Below are 27,755 nucleotides of genomic sequence, written 5' to 3'. Positions count from 1 at the left end.
GTAAGTGTTTATAATAGTCCTTAATGCGTTGGGAATAAAGAACATACTTCTGTGCTTATCATAGACAAAAAATCAAGCAAATAAGGGCAGTGTAAAGTGAGCATAAGGTGCAGTTCTGTGCTTGTCATAGACGGCGCCGAGCCCAGACATCTGAGGGCGCTGCTGGATTACATGTATACGGGAGAGATGAACGTCCACCATGTAAGTGTTTAGATAGGCGAATTAAGTTAGTGATTAATGCGTTGGGAATAAAGAACATAGTTCTGTGCTGGTTAGAGACGGCTCACGCCGCTGAAGCGCGACATCTGAGGGCGCTGCTGGATTACATGTATACGGGAGAGATGAACGTTCACCATGTAAGTGTTTATAAATATAATAGTCTTTAAAGCGTTGGGAATAAAAAACATAGTTCTGTGCTGGTTAGAGACGGCTCACGCCGCCGATGCGCGACATCTGAGGGCGCTGCTGGATTACATGTATACGGGAGAGATGAACGTGCATCATGTAAGTGTTTAGATACAATAAAGTCTTTAAACTGAATTCCTATGACCTGCACAGGACTTCATACTTAGTTGTCGACACGTTACATTCCTGTGCTGGTCATAGATAGGAACATCAAGCAAGCAAAGTGTGTACTATGTCATGTGTGGGTGTCATGGGTGTCATAAGGTGCACAGTTCTGTGCTGTTCATAGACGTAGTTGAGCCACATCAGAGGGCGCTGCTGGATTATATGTATACGGGAGATATGAACGTCCACCATGTAAGTGTATAAAACGGGATTATTCCCACCTCTCGTTCCCACCGCTGAAACTTCTGTTTAGCCAGGATCTACAACTTGACTGCCAATAAAAACCCAACATGCGAAGGATAAGTTTGTCCCGGGGGAAAGTTAAACTATCATTGGATGCAATGAAACTAATCAGAAGAACATCGGAGGAGTTCTAATTTAAAATACAGCACACAATATCACTCCCGTAACATAAAAATGTGTTGTTTCAGTCACAGTTGGCAAGCCTTCTCAAGACGGCCGAGGAGCTGCGCATCAAAGGCCTGACAGATATACGGTGGAACAATAAAGATGAGCCGCCTGACTGCGAGACCGGTAAGTAATAAATCTGTACTATAGTCCGGTCGCCGAGCAGATAAAATTTCGTACAACGACCCCAACCATCGTTCAACTGATAGTTTCCAACATGGCAAAAATCGGAACCAGCGATCCGGTATTGACGGTGGCGCCCCGCTGTCAATGTCACGGGTAGGACAGTTTAGTATATTGGGTCTATACATATTATAGGGCGCTACTTTCTGTAAATATGTAATCCCATCAAAAACAATACTTGTCAAAAAAACCAAGTCTCGCAACTCAGTTGTACTACGGTAAAAAGTTGTGAGATCCATGTAATACCAAGTCCAGGCCAGGAAATCTTTAACGTTTTACATAAATTATTGACTTGGCCATCGCACTAAATAATTTAATTTACACGTGTTTTCATGCGATGGCCAAGTCAATATATTTATNTTGGGCTGTGCGTTGATAGATCACTATGTCAGTCAGTCAGTCACCTTTGAGTTATATATTTATTTGTTATCATTGCAGGGTGGTGTTAGCAGCATGCTCGGAGCTTCTGGGCGCTTTGTTGGGCGCCCATGAAGCGCAGGGCGAGCCTGTGCTGGTCATAGACGGCGCCGAGCCCAGACATCTGAGGGCGCTGCTGGATTATATGTATACGGGAGAGATGAACGTGCACCATGTAAGTGCTTATAATAGTCCTTAATTAGGCTTGTGTAGTACATATACTATGTATGTACTAATAGGAAGCAATTCCTTTAAGTGAACGAGAACGAACTATTCCTTTTCGCCAATAACAACCCAATCAGTGAAGGTCAAGTTTGTCCCGGGGGAAAGTGACTGTCATTGGACCCAACGCGCAACGAAACTAATCAGAAGAACATAGGAGGAGTTAGAATTTTATTAGAATAATGCCTGTTTTCACTATCAAACCCTAATTTTTAAGTGACACCTATGAAAACAAACTTCCTGTTATGTACCATAGGGGTCACTTAAAAATTAGGGATTGATGGTGAAAACGGGCATTAAGCACACAATATCACTCCTCTAACATAAAAATGTGTTGTTTCAGTCACAGTTGGCGAGCCTCCTCAAGACGGCCGAGGAGCTGCGTATCAAAGGCCTGACAGATATACGGTGGAACAATAAAGATGAGCCGCCTGACTGCGAGACAGGTAAACATAATCTACACTATAGTCCGGTCGCCGAGCAGATAAAATTTCGTACAACGACCCCAACCATCGTTCAACTGTATAGTTTCCAACATGGCAAAAATCGGAACCAGCGATCCGGTATTGACGGTGGCGCCCCGATGTCAATGTCACGGGTAGGACAGTTCAGTGTATTGGGTCTATATTATAGGGCGCTACTTTCTGTAAATGTAATAATTACATGGTTGTCATGGCAAAATCGGAACTAAGAGTACGCGCACACCGTTGATTTTTCGTCGGCCGATAGTTTAGTCGGGCAGTTGATCAGTATGGGCATGTATGGGAGTGCGCACACTACGCCGATTCGATTTGGCCGATTCTTCATACAATTTAAAATCGGTCACAGCTATCGGCCAACTAAAAATCAACGGTGTGCGCCTACTCTAATAATCCAGTATTGATAGTAGCGCCCTTCTGTAAGTGTCATAGGACGCTTCAGTGTTGAAGAACTTTTTTGCCACTTGACGTTTCAGAATCGTTTCACTATAAGATGACCCACGCTGAACTGTCCCACCAAACTCAATGACAGGGGGGCGCTACCATCGTTTAACTATATGGTTTCCAACATGGCAAAAATTGGAACCAGCGATCCGGTATAGACGGTGGCGCCCCACTGTCAATGTCATGCATAGGACAGTTCAGTATTTTGGAACTATATACGTCAATGATTTTTATTGCCAAAAATGTCAATGTTAAAATAAAAATACTATTTCCCAACGTAATATAAAACTATTTTTTCCAAAGGAGTAGTAACAGCCGTCCCAACACCATTGAAACCGGAAGCGAAGCAGCCCGCGGCAGAGAAGCAGCCGTCGCCCAAACCGAAGTCGCCGAAGCATTCCCCAGTGAAGTCGCCGAAGCAGATGGAAGCAGAAGTCAAGAAAGAGACTGAAGATGAGGTGGATATCAAGCCAGAGAAATACACTGTTAATGGTGAGTGAGTAGTAAAGACTTATGATAAGGTCGTCTGTCCACCTTGTGGGTGGACGTTCCACGCTGCGCTTTCTGTTACGTGGTCTCCACTCCAGAACCGCTGGGAAGGCGCTGGATGCAGTTCGTTACCAGCCAATCAATGTGGAAATCATTGGGCCTTCAGCAATGGACCTCCTGTGGCTGAAATGATGATGATGATGACTTATTAAATTAAGCAGGTCTAAATAAAAGGAATACGTGAATATTTCTTACCATGTCATCTGAATTCAAGTACATAAGTTATCCAAATAAAGATTATTTCCTAAACCTGCCAATAGATGTCACTGTGCAGAAGAACTTAACTCGCGCTAGTGACTTCTATAACCTAGTGAGAATTACAGGCATGAATAAGAAATTAAATTATGTTTTCTTGCAGGTGGCCCACCTCCTCTCATAAAACTACCCACAAAAGAGAAACCCAGTCCGCCGAAAAGAGAGCATTCAGATTCGTAAGTATATCTTTCATTGCAAAGTCAAATAATGTTGAAATCACTTTAATTACTAATAAAAAAAAATCTGTACTGTACTGTTCCAGTACATTTCTATCATATCTCATCCCATAGCTATGCTCGCACACTCACTGCGGGCGCCCGTCGCACAGTCGCGACAGCAATATAATTACGCGCGAGCGATAAGGATGGGTAGCTTGGGGTCATTGGACAAAATTCTACGTGCTCACGGACCAGGCTTTAGTGATTATTATTAACCTTGGAATTTACTAAAAATAAAAATAAAAATAAAAATTAGTTCCGAGCTTTAAAAAAAGTGTTATATTTAAGAATATTTTTTAACATTTTACCTAGTGAGAGGAATTTTATCTAGAAAATTCAGAATGTTTACTGGATTATACAAGTTTTTTTTTTAATTTGCAGAGAAACGCCCAGTCCGAAGAGACAACGGCTCGCAAGCGGGACAGAACACACAGACGACGAATCCGCTTCGCACTCGTTACCGTAAGTTTGTTTAGTACTCGTAAAGTATTTGAAGTTTTTGAGGTAATAAAAGGTGTGAGAAAACCTAACAAATATGAATTCTGGTGCTCAACCACGACGTTTTAAGGACATCGCATATTTATCAACCCGGAAAGGTCGTAACCGTATCAACTCGAGGCGGCCAGTATTATTTGTAGGAAACTCCATACTGCAACTCAATGACAGGGGGGCGCTACCATCGTTCAACTGTATGGTTTCCAACATGGCAAAAATCGGAAACAGCGATCCGGTATTTACGGTGGCGCCCCACTGTCAATGTCATGCATAGGACAGTTCAGTATTTTGGAACTATATGAGCTTTATTGGGCTTGCTTCGGAAGACCCTTTACGAGTAGATGTCGCTTTTTGATTACCTATATTTTCTAACTTCGTTCTCTTTCCTCCGATTTTTTCATGATTCAATAAAAAATATTTTTTGGTGCAGTGACACGGGGAGAGAACGAGACCCTGAATGGCAACACGGGAACCTGGTAAGTGATATCTATACTGTAATGTCTGTAATATTAATAAGTTAGGTTGTATGTAGGTAGACTGTTCTTCTACATATGTGAATTTAAACAATAATTATTAGATGTCTTTGTTGAGGCCTTACGTTTCAATCTACAGCCTCAATTTGAAGATATCGCTTGAGTTTTAAGTGTCTATTAAAGACACTATTTGATTTCCAGAAAACAAATTCTTGATTCGTCCTAACTTTTTTTAAATTATTTTCCACTATTACTGATTAGTGATTATTTCTATTTTTAGCGCACTTTCTTTAATATGTTGTATTAATTAATTCTCTAAGTACAGATCGTGATTGGTTGTCAAAACATTTCTCTCCGCCGAAACCGGGCATTTCAACTACGTATTGTTATCCACAGGATATAACAGCGGAACGCGTGGTCGGTTGGGGCGGCGGCCCGGAATCAGCAGGCGATTGGTCGCGAGAGCCGTCGGACGACGAGTGGGCCGATGCACCCACGGATATCGGGTCATTCCTGCATACCAGGCTGAGGGTCGATGGAGACAATAGCGCTGGTATGTAAATCAGCTTTGTACTTATAGATAACAGTTTGGTATTTACTTCTGGTCCTTTCAAAAACTTCGTCACCGCGATGCAGGTTTCTTTGAAGAAAGCATATTTGCTAGTGATTTAGGATATAGCGCCATCTATTGGCGTCGCGACAGAACAGCTTTTATTCAATCGGTGCTTGACAAAGCAACAGTGCTGGTAGTTATTTAAATCAAGCCCTGTCAAAAACTGTCACTGCGATGCAGATTTGTATAACGTGTGTGCCACAGCGCCATCTGTTGATATCGAAGCAACAAGAAGTATTTTCGCATTAGTAGCTGCTTGAAAAAGCAACAAACAGCAAAGCAGGTATGTTACACGTTGTGTTTGTGAGTTCGATAGCCTATTTATCGAAGAAGGCTTAAGGCTGTACATGGTGATTAACCAGTGTCCAAATTTTTAGGAGCGACACGGAATCAGTAACTTAATCGATTTACGTAAAGAAAACATTTATTTTTTTCATATTTGAGCAGTAAAGAATACCTAATATTGCAAAAATGGGAAATGTTATTCAAACTACTATCACGCGCGTCGCGTCATCATCACGGACACAGTTTACAATCAATTCTAGGGTCCACTTCTCAAAATATTGTTTATTTCAGACGACGAATCAAACGACAGCGCCGGCGGCGCGCGGTCGGTCTCGTCGGTCGCGGCGTCGTCGTCGTCGGTCGCCGACCGGACCGACGTCAAGGTGGAGCCGTTCGCGATCACGCCACAGACTAATAAACGTGAGTACCGTCATGATCACAGTCACAGTATACGATTCCATCAGAGGTAAAGTCAGCATCAAATAGCTTGTGACGCTACATTTCGTTTGTATTTGTAATTAAAATTAAACGGTAGTAACACGAGCAATATTTTATTGCTGTTCTAACAACTTTCAACTATAGTAGTAAGACGGGTAAACACTTTAACGGTATTACTACTGGTAGTAAGAATGATAGTAAGACGGGCAATAAAGGCACCCAAAGTGGCCAAAAAGTTGACAACATTATGGTGTTGCGAAATGTAGAGTGCCCGTTAAAAGGCTACCTTTTTTATTATTATTTTTGACGTTCATAAGTGCTAAAATATTGGTCTAAAAACTGAATAAAATATTTTTGGTTTTGATTTGACGCTGACTGTACGTGCCCACTGGACGAACATCCGAAGATGAATCCAAAATTCGCCCTGTATAATATTATTTTTGTGGCATTTAAAAATTCACGCTTATTGACCCTTGCAATTTTTTATTGGACTGTTTTTTCCTACAGTGAAATAAGAAATGGTGATTACGAATAAGGCCCAGAACAGACGTTACGGTGAAACGTAACTGCAACGAAACTGCAACTGCTAGTTACTTTTGAGATGCATCTAAGTTTCTGCCATAGCGTCCGTTGAGAGACCACACATGACGCGACCAGTTTGAAACTTTCAGTTTCATTCATCAGAATCATTAGAAAGTTGCAGTTTCGTTGCAGTTGTGTCTCACCGTCTGTTCTGGGCCTAAGGCATTACAAAAATAAAATAATAAAAATACATACATATGTACAATAAAATCATCTTGTCAACATTTGTTTACTCGTACTTAATCTAATTGCTGCTTAATTGGATTTTTTTGGCCCCCAGCGACGGTAGGCCCCAAATCTGGCCCCACGGACCCCCGTTTCACAGACGTGGTGAAGCTGACGGACTACTTACAACACGGACGGAGGCCGCAGTTCTGGGAGGAGCACTATGTTAAGAGGGTAAGCTATAACCAGAGTAAATACAAATGAGTAGGTTATCTTCAAAGAAACGCACCGAGCGCGGTTTGTATGTGAGCGCGCCAATACGTATGCGGCGCGCACGCACACACTGACAAAATTTATCGTGGATTATCGGGGAGCCAGTCGTGGTTGCGCCGAATGCTGCTTTAACTTTTAATTGGACAATTTTTATGTTTTCAAACATCTCGCTTGCTACGGAGATTCCTTATTTGACTGGCCTATTTTATTTAGAGCTCCTGTATTAGATTTTAAAGTTTTAAACTTTCGCGTTCCATTTCGACTTAAATAACTCATTTATAAATGTCGCGTTAAGACCCGTGTCTTTCTATTCAAGTTAGAGCTCCTGGTTGTAAATTAAATTAATAAATAAAATTTTATATTTAGTTTTGAATAGATACTGGTTTTTTTTTGGAGGAAAAAGGAACTGATCATTATTATGCTCAAGGCCCCCTAGGTTAAAGATGGCCATATCCCTAAATTGTACATTTCATTCCCACAGGTAATGGAAGCAGTACGTATGAAGGAATTAGAGATGAAGCAAGCGGCAGAGATTCTCGGTGTGAGCTACGGGACGCTGTACGGGCGGTACAGAGACGTGTACGGGTGCATCAACAGGCCGTACCGGTAAGAAAACATTTATTTTACTTTACTTTATTAGGAAAACAATTAACAAGCTGAAGTGGCAATGGGCACGGAGAACTGACGGCCGATGGGGCAGCAAGGTTTTGGAGTGGAGCTCGCGTACCGGTAAACGCAGCGTGGGACGTCCAGTCGTCCACCCACAAGGTGGACCGACGATATCATAAAGGTAGCAGGAAGACGCTGGACGCAGGCCGCTACCAACCGGGCAACATGGAAAGCATTGGGGGACGCCTATGTTCAGCGGTGAACGTCCTATGGCTGAAATGATGATGATACAGTGTTACTTAACTTACGCCCGTATTCACGAACGATGCTTGCTTAAGTGACGCAGCAAATCGAACGCACAGCGTCGAATAGAGCTCTGTGATTGGTTCGTGTGTCACCATGTGCGTCCACGCGCACTGTGATACCTCATAGTGATGTTTTTGAATACGGGTGTTAGTATGAAGGAACTAGAAATGAAGCAAGCGGCAGAGATCCTCAGCGTGAGCTACGGGACGCTGTACGGGNCCCGTTACAATCGCCAACCAAGTTACATTACAAATATTATGTTATAGGCATATTACATTACAAATATTATGTTATAGACAATTTAGTTTGCAAGGTCACATAAAAATTAGGGATTGATGGTGAAAACGGGCAATAGCCTACTAAATTCATTTGATTCCTACAGGTAATGGAAGCAGTCCGTATGAAGGAATTAGAGATGAAGCAAGCGGCAGAGATCCTCGGCGTGAGCTACGGGACGCTGTACGGACGGTACAGAGACGTGTACGGGTGCATCAACAGGCCGTACCGGTACGTGATACATATTTGACACTGGTCGCTTTAGTTTACAGCTGAAACGAAAGAAACTTGATTGGACAGCTAGTTCAAACGATGCTGAAACGTAAACGGAGCGCAGCGTTGAGTATCTGTACGTACACACACCGACTGGTCGTCCCTGGGATAGATAATTAAGTTGTTGACACTGCAGAGACACTAGACACAATAGAAATTGTATTTTAAATAAACAAGTTGAAAAAATCGAACTGCCCAAGGCGGGAATCGAACTCACGACCTTTCGCTTGCCGGGCGACTAATTGCTCTTCCAACTGAGCTACTTTTGCCCGTTTTCACCATCAATCCCTAATTTTTAAGTAATTCCTATGGTAACACATAACATGAATTTGGTTTTCAAAGGGGTCACTTAAAAATTAGGAATTAATGGTGAAAACGAGCATTAGACACTGGATGAACCCGTCGAAATTTTATTGTATTGTTCGAATCGAGGCTCACCGGTGAGCCGCGTGGCGTCCAGCGTGTTAATTTTATGTCCCTTTAGAAATACGAGTATTAAAAACGCGAATTTGCGTCCACAGTACCTATTGTATGGGCTGTCAAAATTAATCTTCTAATAGGAAAATAGGTGCGATAAGTTCGTATTATAATTGATTTCTAAGCTATTAAAATTTCAATCATACAAAATTTGATGTATTTACGTAAGCTCTGTTTTCGGTGCCCAGTTATTTAAGGGATTGGAGTTCAGAATTAATATTGTGCAATGTTGTTGTGTTAATTGTATTGTTATTGTTTGTTCTTTGTAGCTGTGCCTTAAATAAATAATTAAATTGGTGTTTTGGAATTATTGGTTAATAGAGTCATTCTAATTTGTGTCCCACAGAACGGCCCGCGACTTCTGGCAGGCCAAAGGCCCGTCCGAAGTGCTGGAGCGACTGCAGCGCGGCGAGATCTCGGTGGAGGCGGCGTCTCTAGCGCTCGGCGTCAGCGTCAACAACCTGGCCGCGTACATGGCCGACTTCCCGCAGCCGCATCAGGAGAAAGGTGAATTTATCAAGTCATTTCAGCCACAGGACGTCCACTGAAAATCATCATTTCAGCCACAGGACGTCCACTGCTGAACACAGGCGTCCCCCAAGGATATCCACTGGTCTTGCGCTGCCCGCATCCAGATGCTTTCGTATATGGCCGACTTCCCGCAGTCGCGCCAGGCGGAACGTGAGCTTGATCAAGTCATTAAGTCTCCACAGGAACAAAACTATAATTTACCAACCTGCGCCTTCCTGCTACCTTTATGAGATCATAGCTGCCCCATTGACCGTCAGTTCTGCGTAATTATTTGCTCTGCTCATTGCCATTTCATCCGTCGGGCTATGTCAGCGGCTTTAGTTTGTTCATGGATCTCCTCATGTAGCCTTTTGAGCTTCCTTACAAGGACTATAGTGGAGGCCTCATTTCCCTACCATATTATCATGCTGGTGATACACACTGGTTGCAGACTTTCGTCTTTAGACACTGAGGTAATTTGGACAAAAGGACGTATAATTTCCCAAAAAGTGCCCAGTGGAAGGTTGTAGACTTCTGTCTTTAGGTACTTTGGATAAGAAGACGTTGTGTAGTCTTAACGCTGCCCAACCTATAGGAGAAAGATCACTATAATCCATCAGGCCCGTCCGAAGTGCTGGAGCGACTGCAGCGCGGCGAGATCTCGGTGGAGGCGGCGTCTCTAGCGCTCGGCGTCAGCGTCAACAACCTGGCCGCGTACATGGCCGACTTCCCGCAGACGCACCAGGAGAAAGGTGAGTCAAATGACGTCACAGCTGGACATAGGTCTCCCTCAAGTATCCACAACTCTGCCCGCATCTAGGTGCTTCCATATATGGCCGACTTCCCGCAGCCACATCAGGAGAAAGGTCAGCTTTATCAGGTCATTTCAGCCACAGGACGCCCAATAGGCATTCCCCAGTGACTCCAGATTGGCGGGCTGAGAAAGGACAGTATTTCACTTATTTCAGCCACAGGACCGCAATGGTTTCCAGATCGGTTGGTAGCAGCCTGCGTCCAAAACCTTCCTGCAACCTTTGAGTCCGGATTGGCTGGCTGAGAAAGGACACTATTTCAGCCACAGGACGTCTACTGCAGAACATAGATCTGCCCCAATGATTGCCCGATTGGTTGGTAGCGGCCTGCATCCAGCGCCTTTATGAAGTCATCTGTCCACCTTGTGTTGGGACGTACCGTCTATTCCAGAACCTTGCTGCCCCATCGATAGTCAATTGTGTTCCATAGTAAGCTGGACTTCCTTACGAGGTCTATACTGTAGTGTGAGGCCTCATTTCCCTACCATATTATCATGCTGGTGATACACACTGATTGCAGACTTTCGTCTTTAGACACTGAGGTATTTTGGACAAAAAGACGTGTAATTTCCCAAACAGTGCCCAGTCGAAGGTTGTAGACTTCTGTCTTTAGGTACTTTGGATAAGAAGACGTTGTGTAGTTTCAACGCTGCCCTATAGGAGATAGGTCAGTATAATCCATCAGAACCGTCCGAAGTGCTGGAGCGACTGCAGCGCGGCGAGATCTCGGTGGAGGCGGCGTCTCTAGCGCTCGGCGTCAGCGTCAACAACCTGGCCGCGTACATGGCCGACTTCCCGCAGACGCACCAGGAGAAAGGTGAATTTTATCAAGTCATTTCAGCCACAGGACTCCCACTGCTTAACAAAAGCCTTCCCCAAAGATTTCCACAAAGGTATGTTGGTAGCGGTCTGCATTCAGAGCCTTCCTGCACCTTACAAGGTGGACAGAGCTAGCACCAGGAGAAAGTTGAGCAGCGTCAGATCATTTAGTCTTCACTCACATTAAGAGAAAGGTCAGGATTGCCATAAGTTAGTCTCCTCTGCAGGAACATTAAAACCATCATCGTTATCAGGTCAAAGGGTCTCCACTTCAGGAGCACAACTCTCTAATTTACCAGAGGCAAATAGAGGACTTAAAGTCTATAGCACGCCGCGGCGCGCTGCTTTGTGCTTTCTTATAAGGCCACGTTTCAGTGCCATATGTAACACACTCTGGTTGTAGACTTTCGTCTTTAGGTATTTTGGATAAGAAAACGTTGTGTAGTTTCAACGCTGCCCTATAGGAGAAAGATCAGTATAATCCATCAGGCCCGTCCGAAGTGCTGGAGCGACTGCAGCGCGGCGAGATCTCGGTGGAGGCGGCGTCTCTAGCGCTCGGCGTCAGCGTCAACAACCTGGCCGCGTACATGGCCGACTTCCCGCAGACGCATCAGGAGAAAGGTCAGCCTTATGATAAGTTCCAGATGAAAAAGCTTTCCAGATTCATCCAGGTGCTTCTGTATATGGCGGACTTTCCGCAACCACACCAGGAGAAAGGTGAGCTTCAGAGCTTGATCAAGTCATTTGGTCTCCACAGGAGCGGAACCCCATTTACCAGAAGAAAATTGAGGCCCATCTCAGAAACCAATTACACACTCCCCCCTTATCATGACATTTCAGGGGTCCAGCACCCCTGAAAAATGACCCTAGATACGCCAATGCGAACGCGAGAAAATGTGTGAGAGAAAAGCAAATGGAGGATTTGGCCTCTATAGCACGCTGCTTTGAGCTTTCTTATAAGGCCACGTTTCAGTGCCATATTGGTAACACTGGTTGCAGACTTTCGTCTTTAGACTCTGAGGTATTTTGGACAAAAAGACGTGTAGTTTCCCGAACAGTGCCCAGTCGAAGGTTGTAGACTTCTGTCTTTAGGTACTTTGGATAAGAAGACGTTGTGTAGTCTTAACGCTGCCCAACCTATAGGAGAAAGATCAGTATAATCTATCAGGCCCGTCCGAAGTGCTGGAGCGACTGCAGCGCGGCGAGATCTCGGTGGAGGCGGCGTCTCTAGCGCTCGGCGTCAGCGTCAACAACCTGGCCGCGTACATGGCCGACTTCCCGCAGACGCACCAGGAGAAAGGTGAGTCATTCAGCCCAATGACGTCACAGTCTCCCAAGTATTTCCAAAACGCATCCAGGTGCTCCATTCAGCCAAATGACGTCACAACTGGACATAGACCTCCCCCAAGTTCTAGTTCTAGCGCTCGGCGTGAGCGTCAACAACCTGGCCGCGTACATGGCCGACTTCCCGCAGACGCACCAGGAGGAAGGTCAGTCATATAGCCCAATGACGTCACAGCTGGACATAGACCTCCCTCAAGTATCCACAACGCTGCCCGCATCTAGGTGCTTCCATATATGGCCGACTTCCCGCAGCCACATCAGGAGAAAGGTCAGCTTTATCAGGTCATTTCAGCCACAGGACGCCCAATAGGCATTCCCCAGTGACTCCAGATTGGCTGGCTGAGAAAGGTTAGTCTCCACCACAGAAGCAGAACTACAATTTACCAGAGGCAAATGGAGGAGGAAGGTAGCGGTCTGCATCCAGAGCCTTCGTGCTACCTTTGAGTTCACAAAGTGGACAAATAGCTAGCACCAGGAGAAAGGTCAGCATCATATGTCATTTAGTCTCCTCCCACATCAAGAGAGAAGCCAGGATTGCTATCAGTTAGTGTCCATTGCAAGAGCACTAAGAGCAAGTTCCAGATGAAAAAGCTTTCCAGATTGACCGATTGGTCTGCATCCAGAGTGAAAAGTCAGCATCATCAAGTCATTTGGTCTCCACAGGAACAGAACTCCATTTACNCCATTTACCAGAAGAAAATTGAGGCCCATCTCAGAAACCAATTACACACTCCCCCCTTATCATGACATTTCAGGGGTCCAGCACCCCTGAAAAATGACCCTAGATACGCCAATGCGAACGCGAGAAAATGTGTGAGAGAAAAGCAAATGGAGGATTTGGCCTCTATAGCACGCTGCTTTGAGCTTTCTTATAAGGCCACGTTTCAGTGCCATATTGGTAACACTGGTTGCAGACTTTCGTCTTTAGACTCTGAGGTATTTTGGACAAAAAGACGTGTAGTTTCCCGAACAGTGCCCAGTCGAAGGTTGTAGACTTCTGTCTTTAGGTACTTTGGATAAGAAGACGTTGTGTAGTCTTAACGCTGCCCAACCTATAGGAGAAAGATCAGTATAATCTATCAGGCCCGTCCGAAGTGCTGGAGCGACTGCAGCGCGGCGAGATCTCGGTGGAGGCGGCGTCTCTAGCGCTCGGCGTCAGCGTCAACAACCTGGCCGCGTACATGGCCGACTTCCCGCAGCCGCATCAGGAGAAAGGTCAGTCAAATGACGTCACAGCTGGACATAGACCTCTCTCAAGTATCCACAACTCTGCCCGCATCTAGGTGCTTCCATATATGGCCGACTTCCCGCAGCCACATCAGGAGAAAGGTCAGTGCTAGCGCTAACATTCGTCATCATCATCATTTCAGCCACAGGACGTCCACTGCTGAACACAGGCGTCCCCCAAGGATTTCCACTGGTCTTGCGCTGCCCGCATCCAGATGCTTCCGTATATGGCCGACTTCCCGCAGTCGCTCCAGGCGAAACGTGAGCTTGATCAAGTCATTAAGTCTCCACAGGAACAAAACTATAATTTACCAACCTGCGCCTTCCTGCTACCTTTATGAGATCATAGCTGCCCCATTGACCGTCAGTTCTGCGTAATTATTTGCTCTGCTCATTGCCATTTCATCCGTCGGGCTATGTCAGCGGCTTTAGTTTGTTCATGGATCTCCTCATGTAGCCTTTTGAGCTTCCTTACAAGGACTATAGTGGAGGCGACGTTTCACTACCATATCTCATTGTGATAACACACTGATTGCAGACTTTCAGCTTTAAACACTTGAGGTATTTTGGACGAAAACACTTAGTTTCCCGAATGCTGTCCAGTCGAAGGTTGTAGACTTCCGTCTTTAGGTACTTTGGATAAGAAGACGCCATGTAGTTTTAACGCTGCCCAACCTATAGGAGAAAGATCAGTATAATCTATCAGGCCCGTCCGAAGTGCTGGAGCGACTGCAGCGCGGCGAGATCTCGGTGGAGGCGGCGTCTCTAGCGCTCGGCGTCAGCGTCAACAACCTGGCCGCGTACATGGCCGACTTCCCGCAGCCGCATCAGGAGAAAGGTGAACTTTATCAAGTCATTTCAGCCACAGGACGCCCAAAAAGCATTCCCCAGTGACTCCAGATTAGCCGGCTGAGAAAGGTCAGGGTTAGCGCTAACATTCATCATCATTTCAGCCACAGAACGTCCACTGCTGAACACAGGCCTTCCCCAATAAACTCCACAAAGGTCGGTTGGTAGCGCCCTGCTTCCAGCGCCTTTATGTTGCCTTTAACAGGTCGTCAGCACATCTTGTCCTACGCTGCGCTTGCTGGTACGTGGTCTCCGGAACCTTGCTGCCCCATCGGCCATCAGTTCTGCATACTATGTGCCCTGCTCATTGCCACTTCAGCTTGCTAATCCGTCAGACTATGTTAGCGACTTAAGTTTGTTCATGGGTCTCCTCATTCCTGAATCATGATTCGACTTAAAGAAACATTGAGCATTGCCCTCTCCATAGCTCGCTGAGCTTCTTTAAAAGACTTATAAAGAGAGGCCACGTTCCAGTACCATGTGTAAAAATCATTGGTTCAGACTTTCGTCTTTAGACACTGAGGTAATTTGGACTAAAAGACGTATAATTTCCCAGACGCTGCCCAGTCTAAGGTTGTATAGACCTATTTACATTGTAGACTTTGATTATGTGTATTATTATTTAAACAAACTTCAGAAAGGAGTCTACGTTCATCTGTGGGCACTTCTTCGAAATCGCATTCTTCGGCTGATTCATATGGACAAATTTCAAATTCAATTTTAGGTTTGTAACATAGACTCATATGAAAATAGGTACCCCCAATAACATATATTTGGATAAGGGACTCGTTTTTGTAAAGTAGTTTTCAAGATATCGACGTTCAAATATTTTGTGCCCATATGAATCAGAATTTGTTACATATTAATCAAAAATAGAAATAAAATTTATGATATTTATGTACAATTGGCTCTAAATTAAGAAAATAATCATATTATTACAAAAACAATGATCTGTTGTTATTAAAAAATGCAACGATTCAACAATAATTCGTGAAAAAACTTTTTTTTGAAACTTTAGTATAGGTACATCCATAATATTTTGTCATCATCATAATCATTTCAACTGAACATAAGCCTCTCCCAATGATTTACATAATGACCGGTTGTGTGTTTACATCCTGCGCCTTCCTGTGGGAGGACGTTCTACACTGAGCTTGCCGGCACGTAGCTTTCACTCCAGAAACGTGCTATCCCATCGGCCATCATTTCTGTATTATCACTTCAGCTTGCTAAAACATCGGACTATGCCACTATACGACTTTAGATCGTTTACGGATCTCCTCATTTCGGATTCGATTGCATAAAAAACAAGCATAGTCCACTCCATAGTACACTATGCAATTTTGTGGTTCGTAAGCCTACAGTGAGAGGCTGCTTTTCAGTACAATTTGTCATCACTGATAAACACACACTGGATGTAGACTTTCATCTTATGGCACTAAGGTATTTTAGATGACTACCGAGCTGTATCACTTATCCAAGCTATCGTTGTTAAGACGTCCACCCACAAGGTGAAGAAGGTGAGATGAGCTTATAGAGGTTGTGGCAATGGCAATCAGTTAATCTCGAAATCATTGGAGGCCTATGCTCAGCAGTATATTATTATGTGCTATGGACGCCATAAGTGTAGCTGAAATAATAATAAAAATAAATCGTTGGCAATTTTATACAGCACCATTTAGCTACAAAATAAGCAACAAATAAAATATGCTTGTGTTATGGTTGCTAGCTTAAAGGATATAACTACGTATTTACTGTTTAAACACCAATTATTCTTAGCATAAAAATGATAATGTATTTTTTATTCATAACAAGACCGCAATCGCACCTGGTCTTAAGTGAGATGCAGTCTGGGATGTCATTCTTAGTTAAAAAAAACCCTTTTTTGGTGCTTGAAAGACCAAAAACTAATTTATTTTATGATTCATATAGGGCCCTGACCATATGAATCACGCACAGATAAATCAGTTTTTTGCCTAAAATCAAGCAAAACTCGTCATACATACAGACTACAGTGTTGTCATTTTTCTGCATGAATCTATAACCCAAAAGCATCACAAGAAAGACAGATAAGATTTTTAATGCAATAATGTAATTTTATAAAGTAGGCATTGTAATCAGCATGCCACCTGAACCAAGCACAGATGAATCAAGTATTTGCCTTCGTCACACCGGATTCTAAGCCAACCAGCTCCACGTCTGCCTTCTAGCTCATCCGTTGCAAGATGGGCTTGCCTCCATGCCAGAAANAACAACCTTTCCGCGTACATGGCCGACTTCCCGCAGACGCATCAGGAGAAAGGTCAGTGTCATGATAAGTTCCAGGTGGAAAAAGCTTTCCAGATTGACCGATTGGTCTGTTTCCAGAGCCTTACTGCAACCTTTGAGTCCACAAGGTGGGCTTCATCAGGTCATTTAGTCTCCTCCCACATCAAGAGGAAGGTCAGGATTGCCATCAGTTAGTCTTAGAAGCACTAAATCATCATTAGGATGTTAGTCTCCACTGCAGGAGCAGAACTCCAATTTACCAGTAAATCGAGGTTTTGACTTCTCCATTCGTTCATTCATTCATTTCAGCTAAATTACGTCTACTGCTGGATAAAAACCTCCCCCAAGAATTTCCATAACGACCCATTCTACGTTGTCCGTATCCAAGTGCTTCCCGCGACCTTCACCAGATCTTCGGCCTGCCCACACTACGTCTTCCGGCCCTTGGTCGCTACTTAAGAACTTTTCTGCCTTAAAGACCATCAGCTCTACGGGTATGCTCCGTAATAGCACGCTGTATCTGCAACTTTGAGCTTTATTATAAGGGCAAAAGGAGAAAGATCAGCATAATCCATCAGGCCCGTCGGAAGTGCTGGAGCGACTGCAGCGCGGCGAGATCTCGGTGGAGGCGGCGTCTCTAGCGCTCGGCGTCAGCGTCAACAACCTGGCCGCGTACATGGCCGACTTCCCGCAGACGCATCAGGAGAAAGGTCAGTCGTATAGCCCAATGACGTCACAGCTGGACATAGACCGCCCCCAAGTATTTCCAAAACGCATCCAGGTGCTTCATTCAGCCAAATGACGTCACAGCTGGACATAGATCTCCCCCAAGTATTTCCAAAACGCATCCAGGTGCTTCATTCAGCCAAATGACGTCACAGCTGGACATAGATCTCCCCCAAGTATTTCCAAAACGCATCCAGGTGCTTCCGTATATGGCTGACTTTCTGATCATCATCATCATATTTCAGCCACAGGACGCCCAAGAGGCATTCCCCAGTGACTCAAGATTGGCTGGCTGAGAAAGGTCAGGGTTAGCGCTAACATTCGTCATCATCATCATTTCAGCCATAGGACGTCCACTGCTGAACACAGGCGACCCCCAAGGATTTCCACTGGTCTTGCGCTACCCGCATCCAGATGCTTCCGTATATGGCCGACTTCCCGCAGCCGCATCAGGAGAAAGGTCAGCATCATCAAGTCATTTGGTCTCCACAGGAACAGAACTCCATTTACCAGAAGAAAATGGAGGCCCATCCCAGAAACCAATTGCACCCTCCACCCCTTATTATGACATTTCAGGGGTCCAGCACCCCTGAAAAATGACCCTAGATACGCCAATGCGAACGCGAGAAAATGTGTGCGAGAAAAGCAGTGTAAGTAGATCCGGTCCTGTTGTCTCCACTGCAGGAGTATAACCCTCTAGAAGTAAATGGAGGATTTGGCCTCACCATAGCACGGTGCTTTGAGATTTCTTATAAAGCCACGATTCAATGTCATATTGGTAACACTGGTTGCAGACTTTCGTCTTTAGACACTGAGATATTTTGGACAAGAAGACGTTACTTCGTTAGTGAATCTCCTCATTTCTGATTCGAACACAACCCTGTCCATAGTACGCTGTGCAACTTTAAGCTTAATAAAAAATAGTGAGATGCCAAATTCAGTACCAAATGTCATTAATGGTAACACCGGTTGAAGATGAGTATTGTTTTTAACCGACATAAAAAAGGAAGAGGTTCTATGCTTCACTGTTTGTATTTTTATTTTAAAAATAATATTGTTGCAGAGTTCGAGCCGATCCCCATAGAGATAGATCCGTCTCTAAAGATGCGGCCTCGCACGTACAGCGCCGGCTCCGTCGCCGCCAAGCCGCCGCCAAGGAAGCTAGCGCCTGTGCCCGAAAAGGTAAGATCAGATACGGGACTATTCCCACCTTTCGTTCCCACCGCTGCAACTCCTGTGCAGCCAGGATCTACAGCTTGACCGCCAATAAAAACCCAACCAGTGAGGGTCAAGTTTGTCCCGGGAAAGTTAAACTGTCATTGGACCTGCAACTAAATTAATCAGAAGAACATAGGACTTTGAAGTTAGGGTTCGACTTCCCTCCAGTGCAAAGTCGGTAACAGGTGACAAAATAAAGGTTTAATAACCTTTATGAAACAAGATAATAATATACACCACGGACAGTAAGCAATAACTATGGGAACCTATTTTGTGAACGTGCCAATAATATGTTTCACAAAATTACTTAAAAGCACGGAATTTTTTCTTTGTCGTGGCAAGATCGGTTTTATAATTTGCAGAAACAGGTGTATGTTGTATTGCAATTGAAGTTGTTGGCTAAATTTGGTCCTTCGAGCCGGATGTTGACCAAAAAATTGATTTCTTTTATAATTGACTACCCTCGGCCATCGTAGTTTATAAGGATTCTATGTTATAATAACTTATATTGATTACTGAGATTGTTCCGGCGTTTCTTCTCAGTACTTGCCATAATGTTTGTCTTGAAGCGCTGGTAGGGCCCATAAGATAAGGAGACATGTAAAGTGCTCTATAAGGGATACCTTTTTAATTATATTTGATGTCCAAAATACTGGTCAAAATTGAATAAATATTTTCGATTCCCGCTTTAGGCAGTTCGATTTTTACAAGTTGTTTATTTATTACTTTGAAAAGCGACTCTAAGCGCTAAGAAATTTTAATGAATATTTTTGATTTGATTTGATTGTTATACAGCCATTCCCCGCGAAGCCCGGCTCTCTCGACGGCGCGTTGGCCGCGGGAGATCCCTTCCGCAAGCTGGCGCCTGCGTCGCTGACCGTCGCGCCTGCCGCCTCGGATAAGGTAACGCATTCTAAAGGTCCAGACCAAATTTAGTCAGTGACTGAGTTATGACAGGAGAAGCAATGGAGGGGTGACATTGACATAATATTATAACGTGACAGACCAAACAAATATGAACCACTTTCACATCACAAAATCAAAAACCGCTTGTTCCCAATGAGTCACACCAAAACTCATTTTTATTTTATTCATTTTTATTTTATTTTTCTATGCTGAATAAAGTATTCTTATTCTTATTCGTTGGGGAAAAAAATCCCATCAAGTCACATGGCACACCCCTACTCGATAACCTGTATTTTCTGACTGAAAGCTTTCATATTATTTGATTTTTTAATGTATTTTGTACATTGTTTATTTATAATGAAAGCTCTTTTATCTTGTTATTAAAGGTATTTAATGTATGTGATTAGTACCAGTGTGACTCGTTGGGAGCAAGCGACAAAAATGGGTGTTTTTAAACTCTATGGTGAATATTTCGAATCGCTCCAGTGGTTTCGGAATAAAATAAAATAAAAAATAAAATATAAATATCTTTGGACAATTTCACACAGCGCTATCTAGCCCCAAAGTAAGCAATTCATATTCTTGTGTTATGGGTGCTAGCTTAACGTTTAGGAATTAAGTTTTTATATTTTTGTTTGTAGTGGAGCCGTTTCTAAGTCCGCCTGGCTAGCTACCACTATGTTATTTAAGTCTGTAGCATACGTTTTGGATATGTTACAGGTAATAGGGATATTTCCGGGATAAAAAACCAAGAGTTTGAATTAGTCCTTCAGTTATCAAAAAATACTCGACACGTATTTTTCACTTTTTCAAACTAATGAAAATTGAAAGAGATGAAGGGTGCCAAAAGAGGTTCGTGACGTCAAAGAGTGCTTAAAAGTGCACTACTTTGTGACATCACACGGAACTACATCGCATCATAACTTCGTAATAATGTTCTCAATGGTTGCAGCTCGCTTCTGAGGTCCTGATTAATTGAATTTGTTACAGCAGTCCAAAAAGATAATGATCGGCAGCCTCATCGACGAGGATCCCATACCGGCAACCGTGATCACCACCTCCGATTCCAAGGTGGTTACAACAAATGTGACCACCCCCACCACTGCTGGCAGTGAGTATCACACTACTGTACACTTACCTTAATAGCAATTTAAAATGGAAATTAAAATCAAATAGTTAAAGAGGAAGAATGATGTTTTTTAGAAGAAGTTGTTTATTTTAAACAATGTTTTGTTTAAATTAACTTAAAAAAATCGAACTGCCTAACTCGTGGGTTCGAGTCTCGCCTTAGGGAGTTCGATTTTATCAAGTTGTTTATTTTAAATTTAGTTTGAGAAGCGACTCAATTCGCTAAGAAATGTTAATAACGAAAAAACATTGTATGTATCGGTTTTTAAGCCGATAACAAAAATTTGTCTACAAATAGTTACTCGTAAGCGTAGGCGCAGACCATTCTAGGTTTTGTCTTACTAATATTATAAATGCGAAAGTTTGTATAGATGTTAGGTAGGATGTCACGATGTATGTTTGTTACTCTTTCACGCAAAAACTACTGAACGGATTTTGTTGAAACTTTGCAGTATTATTTTTTGTAACCTAGATTACAAACAACAAAAACACAACTACATATTATACAATCATAGCTGGGCACCGTTAATCAAATAGTTAACTTCGTTAATCGTTAAACCGTTAATAAAAAAATTAACTTCGTTAAACGTTAAAACGTTACATTCAGCAAGACTTAACGCAAGTTAACGTTAATCGTTAATCCGTTAACACATTATAATAAAACGAAAATAATAATTGTATGCAAGGTTCAAATAATTTCGAAAGCTTGTATCGCGCATGGAATTTATTCCTCTTTTTAGCCAGACAGTTTTGACAGTTCCAACTCCTTGCCAGACAGTTTTTTTAGGATAGCTGCCAAAGCCACGATGACCAAAACTTCATAATCCACCAACATTCTAACCTATATTGGGAACATACNATTTTAATAAATATTTTTGATTTGATTTGATTGTTATACAGCCATTCCCCGCGAAGCCCGGCTCTCTCGACGGCGCGTTGGCCGCGGGGGATCCATTCCGCAAGCTGGCGCCTGCGTCCTTGACCGTCGCTCCCGCCGCCTCGGATAAGGTAAAAACAGCTAAAGCCCGGTCTATGAGCACGTAGAATTTTGTCCAATGACCCCAAGCTACCCATCCTTATCGCTCGCGCGTTAATTATTGCTGTCGCGACTGTGCGACGGGCGCCCGCAGTGAATGTGCGAGCGTAGCAAGCGATAAGGATGGGTAGCTTTGGGTCATTGGACAAAATTCTACGTGCTCACAGACCAAACTAAAAATCAATTCAAAAATCAATTCTGACTGCAGCAAGTTTTTGGAAAAGTATGAAACTACGGATTTTGTTGCCCTCGATTAATTATAAAATAAAGTGATTCTCAGCACTTTTTGGGATCTAATAGATCCCGAATTAAACGCTCTAAAAATACTATTTTGTAGAATATTCCTTCTAATAAAATTTATTATTGAGTTGAGTTTTGGCAGTTACTTACAGCCAATTCTCAATGGTGGCAGCTCGCTTCTGAGGTTCTGATTAATTTAATTTGTTACAGCAGTCCAAAAAGATATTGATCGGCAGCCTCATCGACGAGGATCCCATCCCAGCCACCGTGATCACCACCTCCGATTCCAAGGTGGTTACAAACGTGACCACCCCCACCACTGCTGGCAGTAAGTATCACACTACTGTGCACTTACATTACCTTTAGAGACTCAAAATCTAAATGAAATACCTACCAATTGCGTTTTTAGAAAGATAAAAACCTATTTTAAGTGTATTGTCGATGATACTGAATAAACATTTTTTCTTTCTTTCTTTATTCTTTCTTTCTTGTTTTTTAGTGTTCCGTAGTCATGACAAGGAACTCTTAAGTTTCGATATGTCTGTCTGTCTGTACGAGGTTTTGCTTGGAAACTATTGTCACTATCGTTGGATAGGTATTTTAAAATGGCTTAGGGGTTTAGATTAAGTCTATTTTTCCATTTAGGGATCTGTTTGCAAATTATTAAAGTTTAAGTGCCAATTTTTCTTCGAGTAGGGCGTCCGTCTGTACACACTGTATCTGTGTAAAGTCTGTAACCACTAACGAACGTGTAACACTCTTACCATGGATTTCGTAAAAAGTGACTAAAGAAATGAATCCTCCAATATGACTCTGGTAAATTGGAGAGGGTTCATATTGATAATGTGATTTTAAATAAACTTTACAAAAATCTGAGCTACTTATACATTGGGAGAACCTGTCGAAATAGATGCGACTAGAACATTTTATTAACTGTGACGCGTTGAGTCCATAACCTGATGAAATAATAAATCGTTAGATTGAATAAGAACTTAGTTTTGTTTTAGCAAATAAGTTACTATATATATATTTTTTATGTAAACACTGTGACCACAGACCAGAGAGTGGATATAAGCATAGACAATACAGAACGAGATGCGTTCACACTTCATCATAATGTAATGTCAAAATTATCTTTTTAATCCCACAGGTGGTAAATGGCCGACAATCCGCGTGGCTTCTCTAGAGTCCTTAGGAGGGGCGGCCTCGCCCTCTGCTCTAATGAGGACCCGACCCGACCTCACCATAGTGGCGGCCAAGCGACCCGACCAAGACAACTCTGAGTCCAACTAGTGAAGTGCATCAGTGACGCGACTAGTGCGGTGATGTGCAACTAGTGCGGTGACTAAAAATCACAGTGACATTACAACTAGTGCGGTGACTAGTGACAGTAAATCAACTAGTGTGGTGACCAGAAGATTCGGTGACACAGTGAATATACAACTAGTGGAACTCAGTGACACAGTGAATTTACTAGTGCGGTGACCAAAAATTCAGTGACATTGATACTACTGCAGATATATAACCTAACAGAAGGGTAGTTGACATTGTTATGTATTATTAAAAAACGCAATTTATTTAAAACACTTCATTTTGAAAACGTTTATTTTTCGTTGTTGAAATCAAAAAAATAGTCAATTGAATTCCTAACTAGTGGCATCTTAAGGTGAGTATAGACTAAAGCGTATCTATGTAATGTAACGTTCTTACGAATGGTACAATACAGGTATAATGTACATTTGGTTCGTGAAATGGTGATACTAACACTAGAACATTTCATAGAGCGGTTCGTTGTTCTGTTACAAGTGAATGCTTTAAGCTTTAACTACACCAATGCGTGCAGTACGCCATCGCCGGCGCGATCAAAGGCCAATGACAGGGCCCCGATTACGCTAAAAATTTTCATCGTCGTTTCATGTCGTTTTGACAGCTAGTTGAAACGAAGCATAGACGTAAACGTAAAGCTAAATATCTCATGTGACAAGGAAAATACTAGGAAGGTACGTCTGTTACCGTGATACCGAATTCGCATCTCAGCTGGAATGAAAAACGGAGCGCAACTGTAGAAGAAGTGCGTATGTATTGGAGACGTTAAAAATTAGCGTAATCGGGGCACAGGTCGCGTGAACTGTTATAGGTCGCGTGAACTGTTATAGGTCGCGTGAACTGTTATAGGTCGCGATGGCGATCTGCACGCGTTGGTGTGGTTAAAGCATTAGTCTAGACTTTCCTATAGGTTCCTTTCTCATAAAAAGAGTTTTGATGTCAGGTTATGTCAACTACTCTATTCAATACAGAAACAGTATATTAATAACAATAACATAGTGGGCGGGGCACATAGCTCGAAGAGCTGATGGCCGCTGGGGCAGGAAAGTTCTTGAGTGGCGACCACGAGCTGGAAGACGTAGCGTGGGCAGGCCTCCCACTAGGTGGACCGACGATCTGGTAAAGGTCGCGGGAAGTACCTGGATGCAAGCGGCGCAGGACCGGTCTTTGTGGAAGGCCTTTGTCCAGCAGTGGACGTCTTTCGGCTGAAACGAACGAACGAACGAACATAGTGATAATACCACAAGGTAAATAATAATATGATATTTTACTGCCGATAGAATGTTCTTTATTGTACATGAATTAAGCAATCTGTCTGTCTAACCTGGGTGCCTTTAACATTCGAGTAAATAAGTGCTTACTGAGCAATCGTCATTGCTTACCATTTGGTAAAGTTATAAAGGTAATAGCACACTTATCAACCCGCAAAGGGACCAACACCGTATCGCCTTTCGCCGCGAGGCGAGGCGTTTATGTTACGGTGCGAATAAGTGTGCCTTGCTGTACGGAGTTTCGTACAAAGAATACTGACCACCTCGAGTTGATACGCTTGCGATCCGTTTCCGGGTTGTTATGTGTGCTTCGTCCATAACTCTACAAGTTTGAAGCACTTTTGAAGTCTCGCTGACGTTTTACGTAACCAAAAAATCACGAAGGCGAGGGAGCTTTACTTGTGTGCGTACGTGTACATGCACATAACGATAGTGTAATGTCTATCAAAACTTTTGAAAAACGGTCAGCAGCGAGCCACCACACATGTAAAGCTCACTCGCCTTCGTGATTTGGAAGAACTATACTATTTTGGTTACGTAAAACGTCAGCGAGACTTCATGAGGGTTTTCGCGTATGAAAGATCCGCTAGATGGCGGGACGTGGATGTGGGGTCTGACTTCTGCGTGATTGGTGGATTTTGACATATTATCTGTCAATGTCATGTCAAAAATAACCAATAATGCAGCATTTGGAACTCGCGTCTACGTATTGCCATCTAGCGGATTTTTTATTCGCGAAAACCCTCATTGCAACAACTATACTGTCAGTAACCTAGTCGGTTACATCTTATGCCTGTAATTTAAGTTAAAATAAAATAGTGTGCATGTTGATACACTTTTATGATTATTTTAGTTGTCCACATATTTTTCAAGAAACACAAAATAAATATAAAAATATTAAGATTTCTAAACCGACTGGATTTAATTACGGATTAAGTGCACGAGTTATTTAATGTTTAGAGATAATTTAGAGAATGCAATATGTAAGCAATATTGATGTTTATCGTTCTTTTTTATTATTTTTGACAAAACTTTTGGGTCTTTACTAAAAATTATTGTGAAATTAATACCGCGAATTTTGGTCTCTTAAAAAACTTATTAGACCAGATTGGACTTCAGAAATATGCCTCATGATAAAATATTATTGAGAAATCAATACATACTCTTTGTTTTAAAAAAATCTAGTACCTAAGTATTACTTTTTCTCAAATATAGCTATAGATAGACACCACTGACACTATCTTGTTTGTAAATACATAATGTTATATCTTTAGTTAGCTGTAAGTTAGAAGACCAAATTATATATTACTGATACTTCTGTTTGTTCATTATCGTGCTAGATTTAGAAGTTGTTAATATTGGTTCTTTTTAAAGAGTAGACCAAAAGATAGATGTCTGATGATCTAGAAAACTACAAATCTTTAGATCCAGGCCAAATTACTATAAATTATAATAAATATACTGTATCAAAAGCTGTTGTCAACATTTTTGTTTTCTAAATTTTGTTTTTGACAACTACGTATAGGTTACGCAACGAAAGTTGAGGCGAACTTGTTCTCTATGTTCTGATTAATTTCGTTGCGGGTCCAATGACAATGTATTTCCCCCGGGACCAACTTGACCTTCACTGGTTGGGTTTTTATTGGCGGTCACGCTGTAGATTCCTGCTACATGGCAGTTGCAGCGGTGTGAACGAGAGGTGGGAATAGTCCCGTAGCTACCTCGCTCTTGTTAATGTCTGCAAGTGAGACAGAAAGCACTTGTCAGTCCGTTACGAAGACGAAGCGCAGACAGCGTGTACAGATACCATTCTTGCTTGTGTTATTGGCCTGATCTATAATAATTTCTTCAAAAAAAATGAAAAAAGTTATGCAGATTTTAAAGTTTTGTTAACTTATTGGTAAGGCATATAATTTGTGGAGCTACTCTTTAAAAGCAATAAATAAAAATGACAACATCCCTATTAGATATAAATGCATATTTATATGTTATATTTATATACCTAAAGTGTGAAAGTCTAAATTTATATTTAGAACCAAAGTAGCTTAAGATATGTAACAAAACCCACATTTCCATATTATATTCTTACACTTATAAACTGTATATTAAAATTAATATATCAGCATATTAATGTATAGTTTAGACTTAACGTAGTTTAGTAAACATTAATTATATTTGTATAAAATATAAATTAATATAATCAGGTCGAATCGATGAAAACCGTCACTGTATGAGTTAAATTATAACATATACATAGGTTATACATACATAATGTAGATACTAGATACACATAAAAGAAATATATTTATACAATATACTCTCTCGTTCCTGTGTAAGAAATTTCTTTTTGTTAAGGGTAGGCGTTTCATATATTGACGTCAAAATGATTTTCAAATATTTCAACCGCCATTGGAAAAATGATTGTCATTGAGTTTTTGTACAGTAAAGATGACAAAATAACTCTTATGCGTCATCATTGAAACAAATCTAAATCTGGCTATTGAAAAATCTGCTGTAAACTCATTATTTTAGCGATTTTATTTCGACAGAATTAAATGTTACACACACCACACACACACACACACACACACATACACACACACACATACACACACACAACCTGCATGCAAGCCTATGTTTCTTTTTTTTTTGCCCCTTTGACTGTTTTTTACGAGATTGTAATAATATATAGAATCCATTATTGGCTGTAAGAACAAAAATACCTGTTTGTATTATTATTATAAAGAGCTGTGGTTTTCTGAATAAAGAAAAATAAAATAAAATAAAATAAAATGTTAAATTAATTTCAAAGTTAAATGAAATCTTCTATTCTTACAAAAGTGATAAAAAAAGATCTACTGAAACAAACCTTTACTTATACAATAAGATACGTCATTATGACGTAAATATATGAAAGAATTTAGGTATGTTCAATTTTGTAACTTTATTTTTAATCGTCATAAGGCGTGGGGAGATTGTAAAATGTAATTTTTATGTTATTGTAATTTTTAAGTGCGTTATCATAAGTTTTAAAATCTCGGGCCTATGTTATGTTAAATTTTAAA

General features: G+C 42.0%; 1 protein-coding gene across 1 annotated transcript in view; it reads left to right on the top strand.

The window, feature by feature from the left end:
* LOC114353071 (uncharacterized) overlaps positions 1-24,414 on the top strand; it is a 65,432-nt gene extending 41,018 nt beyond the window's left edge. Inside the window, exons 5-27 of the mRNA XM_028304888.1 lie at positions 1,002-1,104; positions 3,027-3,215; positions 3,631-3,703; positions 4,127-4,207; positions 4,671-4,716; positions 5,110-5,266; positions 5,903-6,031; positions 6,912-7,030; positions 7,551-7,675; positions 9,357-9,517; positions 10,141-10,272; positions 11,018-11,149; positions 11,641-11,868; positions 12,320-12,451; positions 12,510-12,641; positions 13,579-13,710; positions 14,429-14,560; positions 17,385-17,549; positions 18,629-18,747; positions 19,579-19,686; positions 22,304-22,421; positions 23,244-24,211; positions 24,250-24,414. Coding sequence (XP_028160689.1) covers positions 1,002-1,104; positions 3,027-3,215; positions 3,631-3,703; positions 4,127-4,207; positions 4,671-4,716; positions 5,110-5,266; positions 5,903-6,031; positions 6,912-7,030; positions 7,551-7,675; positions 9,357-9,517; positions 10,141-10,272; positions 11,018-11,149; positions 11,641-11,868; positions 12,320-12,451; positions 12,510-12,641; positions 13,579-13,710; positions 14,429-14,560; positions 17,385-17,549; positions 18,629-18,747; positions 19,579-19,686; positions 22,304-22,421; positions 23,244-23,386 — 2,856 coding nt within the window. The 3' untranslated portion in view covers positions 23,387-24,211; positions 24,250-24,414. The remainder of the gene's footprint in view (positions 1-1,001; positions 1,105-3,026; positions 3,216-3,630; positions 3,704-4,126; positions 4,208-4,670; positions 4,717-5,109; positions 5,267-5,902; positions 6,032-6,911; positions 7,031-7,550; positions 7,676-9,356; positions 9,518-10,140; positions 10,273-11,017; positions 11,150-11,640; positions 11,869-12,319; positions 12,452-12,509; positions 12,642-13,578; positions 13,711-14,428; positions 14,561-17,384; positions 17,550-18,628; positions 18,748-19,578; positions 19,687-22,303; positions 22,422-23,243; positions 24,212-24,249) is intronic.
* Positions 24,415-27,755: the final 3,341 nt, after the last annotated feature.

This window comes from Ostrinia furnacalis, unplaced genomic scaffold, assembly GCF_004193835.3.
Source record: "Ostrinia furnacalis isolate ACB-3 unplaced genomic scaffold, ASM419383v2 OfSCF1604, whole genome shotgun sequence".
Lineage (NCBI taxonomy): Eukaryota > Metazoa > Arthropoda > Insecta > Lepidoptera > Crambidae > Ostrinia > Ostrinia furnacalis.
Note: the sequence above shows the minus strand (reverse complement) of the source record. Positions and strands in the feature narration are given on the sequence as shown.